The 20,154-nt window shown below is 49.0% G+C and overlaps 1 protein-coding gene across 1 annotated transcript in view; it reads left to right on the top strand.

Annotated features, from left to right (window-relative positions):
- Positions 1 to 9,301: 9,301 nt before the first annotated feature.
- Positions 9,302 to 20,154, top strand: part of SLX4IP (SLX4 interacting protein) — a 120,741-nt gene continuing 109,888 nt past the window's right edge. The window contains exons 1-2 of the mRNA XM_060257313.1: positions 9,302 to 9,387; positions 17,243 to 17,296. Coding sequence (XP_060113296.1) covers positions 17,270 to 17,296 — 27 coding nt within the window. The 5' untranslated portion in view covers positions 9,302 to 9,387; positions 17,243 to 17,269. The remainder of the gene's footprint in view (positions 9,388 to 17,242; positions 17,297 to 20,154) is intronic.

The raw sequence follows: 20,154 nt of genomic DNA on the forward strand, positions 1-20,154 counted from the left end.
TAACCCGACTGCTCAGCAATTTCATCGAATGCCCACGAGTTCTCGTACTGTGAAAAAGGGAGAAAAGTACTTCTTTCTCTACCTTTTCTATCCCATGCATAATCTTGCAAACCTCTATCATGTCCCCCCTCAGTCGACATTTCTCCAAGCTAAAGAGCCCCAAGCGTTTTAACCTTTCTTCATAGGGGAAGTGTTCCAACCCTTTAATCATTCCCTTTCCTGGAATTCTTCCATTGCTATAATATCTTTCTGCTTTTCATTTATATAAATAAATGAAAAATACAGTTTACAGATGGGCAGGTTAAGAAAGACGTTACCATGAGGAACGGGGAGATATGAGCCTCCTTTTAATGTGCATGAAGTTTACTCCAGTACGTTAGGTGCAAAGCTGCATTTACAGCTCTGACAAAGACGAAGAGCAAACGACAGCTGCGACGCACAGCATTCGTTACAGATGCACATCAGTACACAACCCCAGTTTTGCCATGGGCGTGAAATGCAAGAGAAAAGGGCATCGTTTCCAAGGTTGTAGAGAGGCAAATTCTCAAGTAAGATTCTACCGCACTGCCAGAATGTCTGGTTCTTGCTGCACAAAGAACTCACCTTTCCGTTATTCCACAGCAGCATGCAGCTATTTCCCCTTTTCCTGTTTCTCTTGTTTCAGCACGTACGTCACAATGCCCGGCTCTGGGACAAACTGATCTCTCTCTGGTTGAAAAATAGGGTTTCCCTGGATGCTATACCAACCCAAGTGTATCAGCGCAAGACTAGGAAGCATAACAATCAGAATTCTGTAGTTCCGCCAAATGTCTTTAAGGCCCATAATTGGCTGCCAACCGACCTATATAAAGACAGTGGTGAATTTTAAATGTGTTTTGTTAAGATACCACTCAACACTCCCCATAACAGCAGAATTCTGCCACACTGCAATGTCTGCATTTGCACATCCTGATCTCACCGAAAGGTATTCAAGATAGATCAGGCGGGTAGCCGTGTTGGTCTCAAGCGACAGCATTAAGTTAGAGTTAGTACTGGTGGGCTTGCCCTCAATTACAGAAATTTTGGCAAAAAAAATCATTGAGAAAACAGAGATCATGCTCTCAATAAAGATTCCTAACGTTCCAGAGACTATATTATTAAACCATTGGAATACGAAAAAAAAAATTGACAGAAATAAAAAAAGAAATGGTTGTTCTGTTGTTCTCAATAGCAAAAACTTTAATTGCAAAAAAATGGAACGCATACCTACGCTCAACAACGGGTATGACAAAATTTGGGAACATTTTATTTATAGTAAAATCGCCTTTGGTTGTTATAACACCTCTTCTTTGTCATCTTATGAGAAAAAGATTGTAATCCCTTGGTTCCCAATAGTTACTTTTTTAACTCAACAGATTATACCAAGTAATCTTATGTACCAATCATTAACATACTTTTAGGAAATATGTATCTTTTTAGTTACTTTACTGTTTTCTACGTAGATTTTAAGCTGTTAAGTAATTCAAAATTATTTTCACCCTACTGTTTACACAAAATACTGCAAATTTTAATGGTTAAATTCTATATATTAGACATGAATACCTGTTACTATACTAAATCCTCTGTTCTGTAACTTTTGAGGTTTAAAGAACTATTGTATTAACGTTAAAGGAAGTTCAATTGTTGAAAATTGTTAATTGAAAAAAACTTTCAGCGCCTCTTCTCGTGCATGCACAAGAAAGCTCATACCTTGAATAAAACTTTGTTGGTCTTAAAGGTGACAATGGACTGTAACTTTATTCTACAGCAGGGGTGTTTGTTATGAGGGCCGATACCTGACATAAATGAGAAAAATAAGCTTTTAAAAGCTTAAAGCAAAACATGCTTAAAACATTAGCATTTGTTGGTCTTAAAGGTGCTTTCTTTTTATTTCTCCCATGGGATCCAGGGAACTGGGCAAAGGAAGCTCTGGCTCTTTCCTTCCCTCCTCAGGGGACCAGGAGAGGGAGGAGTGTCAGCCAACAGAAGGAAGAGAGGCTTGGTTCAGTAGTTTTGCTATGTGATTGAGAGAGCCTGGTAAAGCAAGCTATTCCTTCCCCCTTCCTCCCCAATGGAGGAGCCTGAGCCAATGGAGAAAATAGAGGCCTTGTTCTGTAGCTCCTGTGCGATTGAGCAAGCCTGGCAAAGCAAGCTGTGTTGGCAGAAGGAAGCAAGAGAGAAAGAGAAGGAAGTAGATGACAGTCAGTTGCTTGAGGGGGTTGATAAAAGCCCTCCAAGGGCCTGATTCAGCCCCCGGGGCCGCATGTTTGATCAAAGGTTTGCTCAATTTGTTAATTTTACTATTCTATCATTGTACCATTTTACATTCTCAACCCCTGCCTACCAGATAATTTTACTTCACTGTCATTGGTGCCTACCAGCTCTGTATGGCTTTGCTCACTGTGCTGGATTCCTCGTCTGGAGAAGTGTGCTTAAGGGCACACGAAAGCTTACCTTCTAAATAAAAATGGGTTGGTCTTAATGGTGACTCTTGCTTTGTTCAGCTGCTTCAGACCAACACGGCTGCCCGCTTGGATCTATCTGAAGCATGGAGTGTTTGTGGCGATTCCATTGCTTGCTTTCCCCCCTCCCCCCCCCTTTTTTTTTTGCGCTAAAAGCAACAACAGAGAGGTCAAGCCCTCTGTCCTTTCACCTTCCCCAGCCTCCTCCCCACGGATGCAAAACTCACCTGCCTCCCCCCACCCCGATTTTTACCTCTTTCTTGCAAGACTTGCAAAAGCTCTCTCTCTCTTTCTCTCCCCCTCTGACCTTGCCTCCCCGGAAATGAGCTCAGGCAGGGAGACTACACCCCCCAGCATGCAACGCGGCCACCCCGAGGCATGCTGGGTAATGTAGTCTGCGGTGCCCAGGCGGTTCAGAACTGCCCCGTTTTGAGATGCGAGGAGGAGAAAGGAGGCTGCAGCGCAGGTGAAGTGTTGGGGGCTCTGGGCTGGGGACGGGAGACCTCAGGGGCTTTAATGGCAAGGAGGGGAAATGGTCCCTGCCGCCTGGAGAGCAGCTGTGGGAGATCTCTGGAACCACAGAGCTGGAAGGGACCCCCCAGGGTCATCTAGGGCAATCTCCTGCACCAGGCAGGAAACTCACAACTGAATTCCCAGCGGCCCCACCTGGAGGCTGGCAGCCTGCTGAACATCTGAAGCTGCCTTCTACTGAATCAGACCCCCCCTTGGTCCATCAAAGTCAGTATTGCCTACTCAGACTGGCAGCGGCTCTCCAGGGTCTCAAGCAGAGGTTTTCCACGCCTACTTCCCTGGACCCTTTTTAGTTGGAGATGCCGGGGGTTGAATCTGGAACCTTCTGCTTACCAAGCAGCTGCTCTGCCACTGAGCCACCGTCCCTCCTCATATAAAGAGGTTGCATTTGAAGCTGCCTTCTACTGAATCAGACCCCCCCTTGGTCCATCAAAGTCAGTATTGCCTACTCAGACTGGCAGCGGCTCTCCAGGGTCTCAAGCTGAGGTTTTTCATGCCTATTTGCCTGGACCCCTTTTGAGTTGGAGATGCCGGGGATTGAACCTGGGACCTTCTGCTCACCAAGCAGATGCTCTACCACTGAACCACCGTCCCTCCTCATATAAAGAGGTTGCATTTGAAGCTGCCTTCTACTGAATCAGACCCCCAGTCCATCAAAGTCAGTATTGCCTACTCAGACTGGCAGCGGCTCTCCAGGGTCTGAAGCGGAGGTTTTTCACGCCTACTTGCCTGGACCCTTTTGAGTTGGAGATGCCGGGGATTGAACCTGGGACCTTCTGCTCACCAAGCAGATGCTCTACCACTGAACCACCGTCCCTCCTCATATAAAGAGGTTGCATCTGAAGCTGCCTTCTACTGAATCAGACCCCCCTGGGTCCATCAAAGTCAGTATTGCCTACACAGACTGGCAGCGGCTCTCCAGGGTCTCAAGGTGAGGTTTTTCATGCCTATTTGCCTGGACCCCTTTTGAGTTGGAGATGCCGGGGGTTGAACGTGGGACCTTCTGCTCACCAAGCAGATGCTCTGCCACTGAGCCACCGTCCCTCCTCATATAAAGAGGTTGCATCTGAAGCTGCCTTCTACTGAATCAGACCCTTCTTGGTCCATCAAAGTCAGTATTGCCTACTCAGACTGGCAGCGGCTCTCCAGGGTCTGAAGCGGAGGTTTTTCATGCCTATTTGCCTGGACCCCTTTTGAGTTGGAGATGCCGGGGATTGAACCTGGGACCTTGTGCTTACCAACAGATGCTCGACCCCTGAGCCACCGTCCCTCCCCTATTTCACCCCATGCAACCAGGGAAAGGCTCTCTTTTCTTTCTTTCATCCCCCCCCCCCCCCGGAACTCAGAGGGGGCATGCATGCATGCTGGCTTGTTTCTCCCCTGATCCTCCTAGCAACCCTGCGAGGTAGGCTCAGTGGAGGAAGGGGGGTCGCCCAACCAGCCTGCAGTGCACCATCCCAGGGCCTGTTTCTCTCCCACCTGGAGTGCGTTTGGGGGAGGGGGCCTTCAGCAGCCACTCCAGCCCGGGAGGCCGCCGGGAGCCTACCCACTCCCACGCCTGGAGGCTCGCCCAGGGTTGCACAGAAGCGCCCAGTTGCTTTCCGCGGCTCTCTACTTGGGAAGCCGTTGCCGCAGGAAGCCGAGGAGGGGTTGGCTGCCGCTGGTCACGTGGTCACGAACGGCGGCATCCTATTGGTGGAGAGAGGCGGGGCAAGGCGCCGCAATTGACATCTTGGCGTCGGGCAAGAGGGCGGCGGGCCGGCGGCCATTTTGGGGCGTGCGGAAGGCGAGAGGGGTCAAGGGGAGGGGATCTTTGGTCTGCAGCGAGGATTTCGCGGTCGCTTGCGAAGCCTGGGTGGGAATGGGTGGTTTTAGTGGCTGCTGATGCAAGAACGAAGCGGTGGGCCGGGGTGGAGGGAGCGCTTGGAAAAGGCTTCATTTATTCCGGCATGAGCTTAAATAAACATGTTTTAAGGTGCCACTGAGTTTCTGTGGGGTTTGGCTGCACTGCAATAGATTAACATCATTGGCGTCCCTTTTGGAAATGTTCAACATATGCAAAATGCAAACATGATGAATAGTGGAAACAAAAAAAGTCCAGTAAGACTCACAAAATTTGTGGCAGGAAAGGAGCTTTTGTGAGTGACTGCTCTCTTCTTCAGAGACAGCAAGATGGGCTCGGAGAAGGAATTTCGCTCTTTAAATCACTTCGCCAAGCCAGCGAGTGGCTTGCATAATGCATTTAAAATTAAAGTTGCATTATTTCCACCTCTCCCTCACTCCCAAATTGTCCTCCTCCCTCCCCTCAAACATCTGACATTCGTGCCGAAGTTAAGAGTCCAATACCACCTTTAAGACCAACAAAGTTTTATTCAGGCTGTGAGCTTTTGTGTGCATGCACACTTTCTCAAACAGTATTGAATCAGACCCCTGCGCCGCGCCCCCCCCCCCCTTCCACAAGCCATCATGAAAGAAAGAGCACAATAAAATTTAGAGCAGGGGTGTCAAACGTGTGGCCCAGGGGATGGCTCAGGCCCTGGAGGGTTCCTATCAGGTCCACGAGCAAGTCTACCTCTCTCTTGCTTCCTTCTGCATCACAGCTTGCTTTGCAAGGCTTGCTCAATCACACAGGAGCTACAGAGCAAAGCCTCTATTTTCTCCAATGGCTGAGGCTCCTCCTTTGGGGAGGAAGGGGAGAGGGAGAGCTTGCTTTGCCAGGCTCCCTCAATCGCACAGCAGAGCTACTAAGCCAAGCTTCTTTTCCTTCTATTGGCTGAGGCTCCCCTGAGGAGGGAGGGGACAAGCCAGAGCTTCCTTTGCCCAATTCCCTCATTCACATGGGAGAAATACAAAATCTTTAATTGAGTTTGTGTTCTTTATAAAGTTTATGTCTCTGCTACCTGGCATTACATTTTATGACACACAGGAAAAAAGGAAAGATCCCCTGTGCAAGCACCAGTCGTTTCCGACTCTGGGGTGACGTTGCTTTCACAACGTTTTCACGGCAGACTTTTTACGGGGTGGTTTGCCATTGCCTTCCCCAGTCATCTACGCTTCCCGCCAGCAAGCTGGGGACTCCTTTGACCGACCTCGGAAGGATGGAAGGCTGAGTCAACCTTGGGCAGGCCACCTGAGAACCCAGCTTCCGCCGGAATCAAACTCAGGTCGTGAGCAGAGAGTTCAGACCACAGAACTGCAGTACTGCTGCTTTACCACTCTGTGCCACGGGGCCTTGCCCAACAAGGTCTTATTTATGTCTGATCCGGCCCTCATATCAAATGAGTTTGACGCACCTGTGTCGAAAATGCCGAAAATGAGGCCTGCCGGAAACTGATGACTTCCACCCTCCCAAGAGGAAATTGGAGGTGGGAAAGCAAGGACACTCCCCTAAAGGAGTTAAGGATGCAAAGGAAATCTCTAGACTTAGCAGCAGAGGGAGATTGACCCAAAGCAGAAACTTTAAGATTCCATTTTTGTGTTCTTTGCTTTCTAGGCAGTGATTCCTTCTCACAGCAGTAGTAATGCTGTGGAACACTAGATGTCTCTGTTGCATTATAACCATAGCTCAGAAGCAACATTAATCAGAAGGATAAATGGGCACAAATCTGACATCCAGAAACACAAAACTGAGAAACCGATAGGAGAATGTTTTCAGCATTACAGGGCACCCAGTAGGGGACCTCAAAATAGCAAAGGGGTTTCAGAAACAGACTGGAATGGGGGATTGATGAATGACAACACTCAGGACAGCGGAACTCCCAGGGATTAACAGAGATACTGGGTTCTTTTATCACTGTGCTAGCTAAGTCACTCAGTGCTTGCATATGTTTTTTTTTTTTTTAAACTCTTTCATTATCTGAATGCTAAATTGCTGCTATTCACAGGTTTTACCGACTGCTTTAATCCAATCTAACTATACTTATCACTCAGTTACTTATGCATTTAGCCCTTTCTGGCAACTAAACGCCCCCCCCCCATTACATAATAGTTGGCAAAGTCTTTTTCAAATGTTTCTGAAGAAGTGTGCATAGGGTTGCCAAGTCCAATTCAAGAAATATCTGGGGACTTTGGGGGTGGAGCCTAGAGACTTTGGGGGTGGAGCCAAGAGACATTGGGGAGAAGCAAGGTTATGACAAGTACGATTGAACTCCAAAGGGAGTTCTGGCCATCACATTTAAAAGAACCGCGCATCTTTTAAATGCCTTCTCTCCATTGGAAATAAAAAAGGATAGGGGCACCTTCTTTGGGGGCTCATAGAATTGGACCCCCTGGTCCAAACCTTTTGAAACTTGGTGCGTGTTTTGAGGAGAGGTACCGCATGATATGCTGAAAATTTGGTGCTTCTATCTCAAAAAACAGCACCCCCTCCCCGAGCTCCAAATACCCATGGATCAATTCTCCATTATATTCTATGGGAATTGGTCTCAATAGGGAATAATGTAGTGCTGAGCAGACATTCCCGCCCCCCCCCCCCGCTTTCTGATGACCCTGAAGCGGGGGGAGGGCCTCCAAACCGGGGGATCCCCTGCCCCCACCTGGGGATTGGCAACCCTAAGTGTGCATACAGATGAAACCTTGTCCCTAGAATTAAACTCTGTTGGTCCTAAAGGTGCCTGACTGGACCCAAGCTTTGTTCAGAATTCCAGCTGTTTTTCACATGACTGGGTTTTCTCATAAAGACTTTCCCCCCCTTATTCTTGAATATATGAGTTGGAACTCGGAGCAGAAGGGCCGAATATCTTTGGTCCTCCCCCTCCCCCCCCACCTCCCCAGAATTATAGCCCGTCTCCTAGAGAAAATGGATTATTTGAGGGTACACTCTAAGGCAGGGGTGGCCAAACGTGCTTAATGTAAGAGCCACATAGAATAAACATCAGATGTTTGAGAGCCGCAAGGCAGACAGGCAGGAAGGAAGGAAAGAAAGGTGGAAAGAAAGCAAATAGATGTGGTGGGCGTGTGAGGTGGTGAAAGACTATTGGAAAACGGTTCATGATCTATTACAGAAAATTCTGGAGACACAGATCCAATTTAAACCAGAACTGTTTTTATTGAACATATATCCTGAGGATTATTCCAAAGAGACGAGGCATTTGTTGGCACATATTAACACAGCAGCCAGGATTCTTCTGGCACAGAGATGGAAGCTATAGGAGATTCCCACGAGAATGGACTTGGTGGGGAAAATTCTGGAAACGGCTGAGCTGGGCTACTTATCCCAGTTGTTGGCTGGGAAATCTAAAGAAGAAGCAAGAAAATATTGGTTGAAACTACATATTTGGCTGGCCAGTTTGGTGTAGTGGTGAAGTGTGTGGACTCTTATCTGGGAGAATCGGGTTTGATTCCCCACTCCTCCACTTGCACCTGCTAGCATGGCCTTGGGTCAGCCATAGCTCTCGTAGGAGTTGTCCTTGAAAGGGCAGCTGCTGTGAGAGCCCTCTCCAGCCCTACCCACCTCACAGGGTGTCTGTTGTGGGGGAGGAAGGTAAAAGAGATTGTAAGTCGCTCTGAGACTCTTCAGAGTGGAGGGCGGGATATAAATCCATCTTCTTCTAGATACTCAAGACTCTTAAGAGTCTTTGGTGTGAACTTATATTTCCTTTCTCCTGTATTTCCTTTTTTTTTTTTTTACTATAAGACTGCCTGTGCTGGAAACGTCAACTTGAATAGGCACTCCAACAAGAAGACTTACAATATAAATGTATCAAAATGTTGAGGATTTAAAGTGAAGAGATAATAATATGTGACAATACAATATACGTATTCTAAGAAAGCATATTAGATGCAGACCTGTATTCTAAGAAAGTATACTACATGCAGACTAAGATATATTTGCAACTATAATTTTCTGTTCCCTCTTACCCTTTACCCTCAATCTTTAGAAAATCAATAAAACTTTTAAAACTGAAAGCAAATAGATGGAGGGAAGGAGCGAAGGGTGGAAAGAAAGCAACTTTAAATGCATCCTCCAAGCTGCCAACCAATGGGGGATAGGGGCTTCGAGAGCCTCACAATTTGTGTGGAAGAGCCACAGTTTGGCCACCCCTGGGCGAGGGGATTGTAGAAGGATTGATCTATAAGGACAACATGGTTAAAAAACAGGCACCTTCAAGGCCAGCCAAGTTTAATTCTGGGTATGAGCTTTTGTGTGCAGGAACGCTATCTGAAGAAATGTGCGTGTACACAGAAGGTTATGCCCAGAATTAAACTTGGTTGACCTTAAAGGCGCTTGTCTGGACTCAGCCTTTGTTCCATCTTAATTCTGAACAGCCTTGTGTTCATTCCCATTTCAGAGAACCTGGCTTTCTGTGGTTGACTGGAGAATCCGAATCAAAGTCTTCCAGGCCGCTGTTCTGTTGCCGGATTGTCTTTGCTGCGGGTAAGAACCTTTTTGCTTGCTTTTCTGAACATTCTTGTACCCGTTTTTCATGAGAGGCTCTTTTCCGTCGCATCCTGAATAGGAGACAGCTTGTGGGAGTAAGTAATGGGACAGATTCTGAGGACCGCGGAGAGTTGTCGTCAGTCTCCATTGACAATATTGATCTTGGTGGTCTGATTCAGCATAAGGCAGCTTCACATGGGATCTCTTAGGCTTGCCCGTGCGTGAAGTATCCTTAGCTCCTTGAAGAGTCCCTGGGCAAGATTCCTCACCTACCTGCTTCCTAGAAAGATGTGAAAACTCCCCCACACAGTGTCTGGATGGGTATTAGCTAGCTACAGAATCTATAAAGTGGATATGAACATCTCCAATTTGATGTAGTGGTTATGTGCGCAGACTCTTATCTAGGAGAACTGGGTGTGATTCCCCACTCCTCCACTTGCAGCTGCTGGAATGGCCTTGGGTCAGCCATAGCTCTTGCAGGAGTTGTCCTTGAAAGGGCAGCTGCTGTAAGAGCTCTCTCAGCCCCACCTATCTCACAGGGTGTCTGTTGGGGGGAAGGGAGGTAAAAGGCGATTGAGACCACTCTGAGACTCTGAGATTCACAGTATAGGGCAGGATATAAATCCAATATCATCATCTTCTCTCCTTGGTATAGCAAACCTGAAGAAAAGCCAGGGGAAAAAAAGATCAGCTTTGATTTGGGCTCAGTTATATCGGTAGCCGAATCAGATCCTTTGATCTGTATTCGGCTGAATAGTCGGGATTTTTTGGGTCTTTCTTTGGTTCGGCTTATGGCGAACGCAGACCCCTGTTGGCAGCCCTGATTGGGAGAGCTGTTGTGTTCTGAGTGTTTGAAATTGGGCTTGGGATAACCTGAACAGTTTGCTGATTTAGCAGCAAGTGGTTGATTTTGTCTGAGCGAAGCCAGGGTGGGGGGTAGGGGGATTGTTCTGTTTTGCTGTACTCTTATTGGGTGCACTTGCTTTTAGCCTGAACTCTCTGCAGCCGTTCTGCCCGAATAGTTTGTTCCATTTGAGACCCTTCCTTCCCTCTCTCCCTACTGAAGAGCCCCCCCTCCCTTTGCTCTTGAGTTTACTGTTTTACTCAACAAGCCCTTATCCAGGCCGGAGTTGTTTTGAATTCAGAAAACATTTGCTTTTAATTACCCAGCATTAGCTCTTCTGTCAGACTCTTAAGCGTTGAAGTGCAAAGAGAAGTAATAAAAGAATCTGCTCCGTTTTTCCCAGGGTTTGAGGAATGCAGAAAGCATTTGGGTCTGTCTCATGAATGGCCTGGGTTTTTTCTTCCCTAGCCTGAAGCACGTTTTGGGGCAGCATTTAGGGACCCCAAAGGGAGGTTAAATACCTTGCATGGCGTAATGTGAAGTACGAAGTATTTGGATGGCCTGAGTTCCAGGACAAAAAAACCCCAAACACACCGACTGCATACCATTTCCATAGGGTAGGCTGCGTACAGAGGTACATACAAATTTTTGTCCTTGCTTGGCAGTTCAAGCTTGGCTTTTCCCGCCTTCAACACCCGCTTGACAGACTCTTATTGTGTGCACTTGCTTTTAGCCTGAACTCTCTGCAGCTGTTCTGCCTGAATGGTTTGTTCAGTTTGAGACCCGACCTTCCCTCTCCGGAAGAGCGCACCCCCCCCCACACACACACACACCTTTGCTCTTGAGTTTAGTGTTTTACTCAACCAGCTCTTATCCAGGCCAGAGTTGTTTTGAATTCATCTGAGCTACATCAGTAACTCTGTCCAGCCATCTCCTCTTTTGCCACCCCCTTCTTCTTTTGCCTTCCATCTTTCCCAGCATCAGGGTCTTCTCCAGGGAGTGCTCCCTTCTCATTGGGTGGCCAAAGGATCTGAGCTTCAGCTTCAGCATCTGACCTTCCAGGGAACAGTCTGGGTTGATTTCATGTTAGTCACATCAGTGACACTGTCCAGCCATCTCCTCTTTTGCCGTCCCCTTCTTCTTTTGCCTTCTGTCTTTCCCAGCATCAGGGTCTTCTGCAGGGAGTGCTCCCTTCTCATTGGGTGGCCAAAGGATTTGAGCTTCAGCTTCAGCATCTGATCTTCCAGGGAACAGTCAGGGTTGATTTCCCTTAGGACTGACTGATTTTATCTTCTTGCAGTGCAAGGGGCTCTCAGGAGTCTTCTCCAGGGAGTGCTCCCTTCTCATTGGGTGGCCAAAGGATTTGAGCTTCAGCTTCAGCATCTGACCTTCCAGGGAACAGTCAGGGTTGATTTCCCTTAGGACTGACTGATTTTATCTCCTTGCAGTGCAAGGGGCTCTCAGGAGTCTTCTCCAGGGAGTGCTCCCTTCTCATTTGGTGGCCAAAGGATTGGAGCTTCAGCTTCAGCATCTGACCTTCCAGGGAACAGTCTGGGTTGATTTCATGTTAGTCACATCAGTGACACTGTCCAGCCATCTCCTCTTTTGCCGTCCCCTTCTTCTTTTGCCTTCTGTCTTTCCCAGCATCAGGGTCTTCTCCAGGGAGTGCTCCCTTCTCATTGGGTGGCCAAAGGATTTGAGCTTCAGCTTCAGCATCTGACCTTCCAGGGAACAGTCTGGGTTGATTTCCCTTAGGACTGACTGATTGGATCTTCTCGCAGTGCAAGGGGCTCTCAGGAGTCTTCTCCAGGGAGTGCTCCCTTCTCATTTGGTGGCCAAATGAGTGGCCAAATGCAGTCCAAGGGTCTCTCAAGAGTCTTCTCCAGTGAGTGCTCCCTTCTCATTGGGTGGCCAAAGGATTTGAGCTTCAGCTTCAGCATCTGGCCTTCCAGGCTAGCAAACTGAAGAGGGATTCTGTTGTCTCTTCTGTCCCTACTTTTTATCCTCTTGGGCTTTGCTTGGTGGATGAAAACTACACAAGGCCAGGGTCGGCTTAACAATTAGGCCAAATAGGCACTGGCCTATAGGCCCCCACACCTTTAGGGGCCCTAGACTGGCTCCCCCCCCCCCCCCAGTTTTCCCACCTGCTTGCAGCCCTTCCAGCCTGCACGCCCAGCCAGCAACTGAGCTGCTCTTTGCGTGACTGGCCTGGTGCAGCTGCTGCTGCTGCCATTGTCAAATTTGCCTCTCTCTGCCTCTCTCCCACAGTTTTGTCAAAGGGACTTTTGAGAAGGGGCCTGCAGGCTTCAGTGGGGGCCACAGGCGGTGTGGGAGGGTGCTCCAGCTCAGATAATTTGCAAGGGGTCCCCTGAGATTTTGAATGCATAGGGGCCTCCATAGGATTTAATCTGGGACTGCATAGGGCACTTCAAAACATTTTTTTTTTTGAAAATGTAGAAAAAATTGCCTTGTTGGAGAAAGTGAAGAGTGAATTGGTAACTTGACTGTTTTTGGCCAATCAGCAATGGCATAAAGGACTTCTCCTGCAAACAGAAAAAACACATTTCCTCAAAACCCAGTTCCAGGGTGCATGAAGGGAGGGGGGAACATGCCATGAGTGTGCTTCCAGCTGGTCCACTGCTAAAGTTTCATAGGTCTGGATGGCAGTTCTCATGGGCATCTGAAATGTCTCACTATCCTTTCAGACACGGTCCGAGCCACCCTGTCGCAAAACTGCCAGGTAACAGCCCTGTAACCATCTCAGTTCTACTCTTGTCCAATTGGCTGTCTTCGTTTACACTCCACTCCAGGATCAATTCATATTAGTGGCTGCTGGTTGCAGATACATTTATCTGAGTGTACCGTGATAATTTAAAGGTATTTAAAAGGTGTACGGTCCCTTCAAATGTAATGGCTGGAACTCTCTTTGGAGTTCAATTATGCTTGTCACAACCTTGCTTCTGCCTCCACCCCCAAGGTCCCCAGATATTTCCTGATTCGGACCTGGTAACCCTATTTCAGAAAGGCTAGGCTATCCCGCCCCCACCACCCTGGCCACGTAATGAAGGAAATGTGAGAAGGGCACATGACTTTGTTATCTCTGGGCCCTTTCTCTGGCCTAGCTTAACTCGAAAGGGAACTTAGCCTGGGCCCTGTGTGCCTAAGCGATAAGAACATAAGAGAATCCATGTTGGATCAGGCCAGTGGCCCATCCAGTCCAACACTCTGTGTCACATAAGAGAAGCCATGTTGGATCAGGCCAGTGGCCCATCCAGTCCAACACTCTGTGTCACATAAGAGAAGCCATGTTGGATCAGGCCAGTGGCCCATCCAGTCCAACACTCTGTGTCACATAAGAACATAAGAGAAGCCATGTTGGATCAGGCCAGTGGCCCATCCAGTCCAACACTCTGTGTCACATAAGAGAAGCCATGTTGGATCAGGCCAGTGGCCCATCCAGTCCAACACTCTGTGTCACATAAGAACATAAGAGAAGCCATGTTGGATCAGGCCCATGGCCCATTCAGTCCAACACTCTGTGTCACATAAGAACCTAAGAGAAGCCATGTTGGATCAGGCCAATGGCCCATCCAGGTCAACACTCTGTGTCACATAAGAACAGAAGAGAAGCCATGTTGGATCAGGCCAAAGGCCCATCCAGGGCAACACTCTGTGTCACATAAGAACATAAGAGAAGCCCTGTTGGATCAGACCCATGGCCCATCCAGTCCAACACTCTGGGTCACACATAAGAACCTAAGAGAAGCAATGTTGGATCAGGCCAGTTGCCCATCAAGTCCAACACTCTGTGTCACATAAGAACCTAAGAGAAGCAATGTTGGATCAGGCCAATGGCCCATTCAGTCCAACACTCTGTGTCACACAGCAGCCAATGTATGTGTGCGTGTGTATACACACACACACACAAACACACACACACACACACACATATATATATACACATACTGTGGCTAATAGCCACTGATGGACCTCTACTCCATATTTTTATCTAACCCCCTCTTGAAGCTGGCTATGCTTGTAGCCGCCACCAGCTCCTGTGGCAGTGAATTCCATATGTTAATCACCCTTTGGGTGAAGAAGTACCTCCTTTTATCTGTTCTAACCCGACTGCTCAGCAATTTCATTGAATGCCCAAGAGTTCCTGTATTGTGACAAAGGGAGAAAAGGACCTCTTTCTCTACTTTCTCCATCCTATGCATAATCTTGTAGACCTCTATCATGTCACCCCGCAGTCAACGTTTCTCTCCCAAGTAGGGCCCGGATCTCCATAGGGAGCTGATGGGGCAGTGGGGAAAGAATTTGTATTTCGTGCAAAGATTCCTATGAGTTTTGCATGAAGTATTTTTATTCTTATTATTAGTTTATTTGTATTCCGCCCATTCCCCCATTGAGGGCTCAGAGCGGAGGACATCAAATACAAATAAAATCACAATAAAACCAATTACAACATTCATCAAAGTGCAGCAGGATGATTCCGCAAGATGACACGACAGCAAGGTGGCATAGCACAAAACAGTACCGCAATACAGCATCACAGTACAGTAGTGCCGTAGAGCAGCAGAGCAGCAGGGGGGAGGCCAACCGATCGATGAATAGATGCCCGCTGCCTCATCCAAAGACCTGGCGGAACAGCTCCGCTTTGCAGGCCCTACGAAAAGCCAGCAAGCCAAGTAGGGCCCGGATGTCCATAGGGAGCTGATTCCACCAGGTCGGGGCCAGGACCAAGAAAGTCCTGGCCCTGGTAGAGGCAAGACGGGCATCTCTTGGGCTGGGGACTAAATATTGTCAGGGTGGCTGTACGGCAGCCCACTGGGGACACACTCAGAGCTGCTTGTCTTGCATATCCCCAGACAAAGCTGCATGCGGAATGCATGGTGATCTTTGTGTAAAATAAAATTTCTTTTCCCACTGTGCCGTCCTTTTTTCCTTCACTTCCTTGATTCTGCTTCGGGGCAACCAGTTTGGTGTAGTGGTTAAGTGCGCGGACTCTGCTCTGGGAGAAGCGGGTTTGATTCCCCACTCCTCCACTTGGAGCTGCTGGAACGGCCTTGGGTCAGCCATAGTTGTCATAGGCGTCCTTGAAAGGGCAGCTTTTGGAAGAGCTCTCTCAACCCCACCCACCTCTGGACCCGCCTGCCCCCTCCCACTAGCGACAGCCAATGACACTCCCTGGTAACACAAGCTCTCTATGACATCACAGGCCCTGCTGACATCACAAAGGAGATGAGGCAGGCAAGGAGGTCAGAAGGGAAAAGGACCCCCCTGCCCCTCCCACTAGAGACAGCCAATGAGACTCCCTGGCAACACAAGCTCTCTATGACATCACAGGCCCTGCTGACATCACAAAGGAGATGAGGAAGGGAAGGAGGTCAGAAGGGAAAAGGACCCCCCTGCCCCTCCCACTAGAGACAGCCAATGAGACTCCCTGGCAACACAAGCTCTCTATGACATCACAGGCCCTGCTGACATCACAAAGGAGATGAGGCAGGCAAGGAGGTCAGAAAGGAAAAGGAACCCCCTGCCCCCTCCCACTAGAGACAGCCAATGAGACTCCCTGGCAACACAAGCTCTCTATGACATCAGAGGCCCTGCTGACATCACAAAGGAGATGAGGCAGGCAAGGAGGTCAGAAGGGAAAAGGACCCCCCTGTTCCCTCCCACTAGCGACAGCCAATGACACTCCCTGGTAACACAAGCTCTCTATGACATCACAGGCCCTGCTGACATCACAAAGGAGATGAGGCAGGCAAGGAGGTCAGAAGGGAAAAGGACCCCCCTGCCCCTCCCACTAGAGACAGCCAATGAGACTCCCTGGCAACACAAGCTCTCTATGACATCACAGGCCCTGCTGACATCACAAAGGAGATGAGGAAGGGAAGGAGGTCAGAAGGGAAAAGGACCCCCCTGCCCCTCCCACTAGAGACAGCCAATGAGACTCCCTGGCAACACAAGCTCTCTATGACATCACAGGCCCTGCTGACATCACAAAGGAGATGAGGCAGGCAAAGAGGTTAGAAGGGAAAAGGACCCCCCTGCCCCCTCCCACTAGAGACAGCCAATGACACTCCCTGGCAACACAAGCTCTCTATGACATCACAGGCTCTGCTGACATCACAAAGGAGATGAGGCAGGCAAGAAGGTCAGAAGGGAAAAGGACCCCCCTGCCCCCTCCCACTAGAGACAGCCAATAACACTCCCTGGCAACACAAGCTATGACATCACAGGCCCTGCTGACATCACAAAGGAGATGAGGCAGGCAAGGAGGTCAGAAGGGGAAAGGACCCCCCTGTCCCCTCCCAGTAGAGACAGCCAATGACACTCCCTGGCAACACAAGCTCTCTATGATATCACAGGCCCTGTTGACATCACAAAGGTGATGAGGCAGGCAAGGAGGTCAGAAGGGAAAATGACCCCCCTGCCCCCTCCCACTAGCGACAGCCAATGACACCCCCCTGGCAACAACTCTCTATGACATCACAGGCCGTGTTGATATCCCAAAGGAGATGAGGCAGGCAAGGAGGTCAGAAGGGAAAGGACCCCCCGCCCCCTCCCACTAGAGACTCCCTGGCAACACAAGCTCTCTATGACATCACAGGCCCTGCTGACATCACAAAGGAGATGAGGCAGGCAAGGAGGTCAGAAGGGGAAAGGACCCCCCTGCCCCTCCCACTTGCAACAGTCAGTGACACTCCCTTGCATTTTTAATTTTAAAAAGCTGCTGACTTCTGCCTCAGGACTTGGTACGGAGGTTCGATTTTGTATGGAGCTGGAAAAATATTTCTTAATCCTTGGTGCTTAAAAAAAAAAAGTCTAGAAAGTACTTGAGATTTTCTCAGCTCTCAGTAATACTGCAGATTTGGAATTGGAGACACCTGTCATGAATGTGTCAATTTGGAGACCAGCCTTTAGGAAACATTCCGTAGATATCTGTCTGTCAAAATATATGTTCTTTTCCGGAAAGTAACTCTTCTTTTGCATACTTCACAGGTTCCATTTGAAACGGAAGAGATTGCTATGCCTTGCCAGAAGCTGGTGATCAAGGTAAGCGCCGCCCTTAACGTTGGAGTGCAGAGTGTCAATAACGTTCAATGGATCCCTATTTGGTGGTAAATTGCCTTTTCCCTCTAGCCAGCTGTTCTTGTGCAGAATTAGTAGCAAAAGCTGTGGCTTATGGAAAGAATAAAAATCAGATTAATGTGCCTCATTTTCGTGTAATCTGCTCTTAAAAAGCGACGCGCGGGGCAGTCGTAATGTGTTCTTTTAATTAAAGAGCCCGTTCTCTGTGTGGCCTTGACGCATCTCGCGTCGGATAGGGTGTGATGCTGTTTGTGGGGTGCATTGTGTATTTGGGGGAAACTTGGGGGGTGGGGGGCTGGTTTCTGTGCCTATACGACCGGTGGCTCGGCTCTTAAACTTTCTCCTTTGCACGTTTCGGAGGAGGCAGGAAGGTCTCTCAATACTTGTCTTAAGGACTGATGTGTTCTTCAGAAATCAAAGTTCGCGTTGTTGCTACCGAAAGGCATAATACGATTTTTTCTCAATCCTGTTCGTGTCACTTTCCAGAAGAAGATGACATTGGATTTATACTCTGCCCTCCACTCCAAATTTCAGAGTCTCAGAGCAGCTCACAATCTCCTTTACCTCTCTCTCCCCACCACAGCAGACCCCGTGTGAGGTAGGTGGGGCTGAGAGAGCTCTCCAGAAGCTGCCCTTTCACGGACAGTGTCTCAGAGCAGCCCACAATATCCTTTATCTTCCTCTCCCACAACAGACCCCCTGTGAGGTAGGTGGGGTTGAGAGAGCTCTCCCAGACAGCAGCCCTTTCAAGAACAGAGTCTCAGAGCGGCCCAAAATCTCCTTTACCTGTTCCCCGCACAATAGACTCCCTGTGAAGTAGGTAGGGTTGAGAGAGCTCTCCCAGAAGCTGCCCTTTCAAGAACAGAGTCTCAGAGCGGCCCACAATCTCTTTTTATCTTCCTCCCCCACAGCAGAGACACTGTGAGGTAGGTGGGGCTGAGAGAGCTCTCCAGAAGCTGCCCTTTCAAGGACAGAGTCTCAGAGCGGCCACAATCTCCTTTACCTTCCTCCCCCACAACAGACACCCTGTGAGGTGGGTGGGGCTGAGGGAGTTCTGACAAGAGCTCCCCTTTCAAGGACAACTCCTGCAAGAGCGATGGCTGACCCAAGGCCATTCCAGCAACTGCAAGTGGAGGAGTGGGGAATCAAACCCGGTTCCTCCAGATAAGAGCCTGCGCGCTTAACCGTGACACCAAACTGGCTCTCTCCAAGGTGATGTAACAGATGCTACCGAACAGGCAGATGGGTCGTCTCCTACAGTCGCAAAGCGTAAGCTTTGAAACACGGCCTTTAAATAAAATGAACACTCTCCCCGATGCTTGGGAATCCTGTGGTGGTCATAGAGGCCTCAGATTCAGCAGGAGCTCACGGGAGCACAGCTCCTGAACCTTTCTGAGGGTTCCCCCTCCTCCCCACCTCCCTACCTTGTCCACTGAATAGTAGGTGCAGCTGCATAGCAATCCCTGGATGAGGAGAGCGGGCAGCCAGCCAGCCACCAGGGGCTTTGCCACGCCCCCAGCAGCCCTCATTAACCCCTGGAGAAGCCCACGCCACCCTTTCTCCACTCCTGATGTGATTTTGGGAGGTGGGTGGCTTGCGGGCCTTTTGACTGAGGGTGGCAGCCCAGGAGAGCCACAGGCGAGCAAGGCCTGCTTGGGCTGGCTGGATCTCTAGCCAACCCAAGCAGGCCTCGCTTGCCTGGGGCTCTCCTTTCTTGCATCAGGTTGCTTTTGGCTGGGGGGGGGCGGCATATGCTAATGAGTTATGCTAATGAGCTCCACCACCTATTCTTCTACAAAAGGACCCCTGGTCAACATTATTCATGAGCTTCCACAGAGGAATACCCAAAGAGAGAGGCTGTTCTTGCGATTTCGGATCCCCAGCGGAGCCCAGCTTAATTTTGTGACAGGCTTCCAACTCTCGCTGTGGTCCGCAAAGGGCTGGCTGGTAAACAAAGTTCCCCAACTCAAGCAGCAAGTGGAACCGTAATAATAAGGTTGTTGGCTTGATAATTCCAGTCCTGCTTTCCTGAACTGCCATAAGACTGCCAAAATCAATAAGCAGGGTAAGAGTTTCTGTCCTGCGTTGGGGGCCCCTGAAATTGTTACGGTCGCCAGTCAGCAATCTTGTGTGGACTTCTAGTACAATTCAGACATTCATAGACTGCTGAGCCATTTATTTTGGCAGTGAGGTGTACCAGTGGGGCACTGGGGTCGTTTAGCAGAGTGGCGGATTTCTCCCCTTCCTGCCATACAAGTGTAGCAAACACTCAGCATGGTTTCCACAGAGTAAGCGACTCATCTTTTGAAATATAGATATTTTTATTTAAGCTGTTTGAGATAATGGAAAATCCTCACCTTTCTGCAGAATCGATCTTGCTAGATATCTACACATACCCCCACATTGGTGTCGTGGTTAAGTGTGGGACTCTGATCTGGGGGAACCAGGTTTGATTCCCCACTCCTCCACTTGCAGCTGCTGGGATGGCCTTGGGTCAGCCATAGCTCTGGCAGAGGTTGTCCTTGAAAGGGCAGCTTCTGTCAGAACTCTCTCAGCCCCACCCACCTCACAGGGTGTCTGTTGTGGGGGGAGAAGATAAAGGAGATTGTGAGCTGCTCTCAGATTCAGAATGAAGGGCAGGGTATAAATCCATTCTCTTCTTCTTAGAGAGCCAGTTTGGTGCAGCGGTTAAGTATACGGACTCTTATGTGGGAGAACCGGGTTTGATGCCCCACTCCTCCACTTGCAGCTGCTGGGATGGCCTTGGGTCACCCATAGCTCTGGCAGAGGTTGTCCTTGAAAGGGCAGCTGCTGTGAGAGTC

Source organism: Heteronotia binoei, chromosome 1 (assembly GCF_032191835.1).
Source record: "Heteronotia binoei isolate CCM8104 ecotype False Entrance Well chromosome 1, APGP_CSIRO_Hbin_v1, whole genome shotgun sequence".
NCBI classification, from domain to species: Eukaryota; Metazoa; Chordata; class Lepidosauria; order Squamata; family Gekkonidae; genus Heteronotia; species Heteronotia binoei.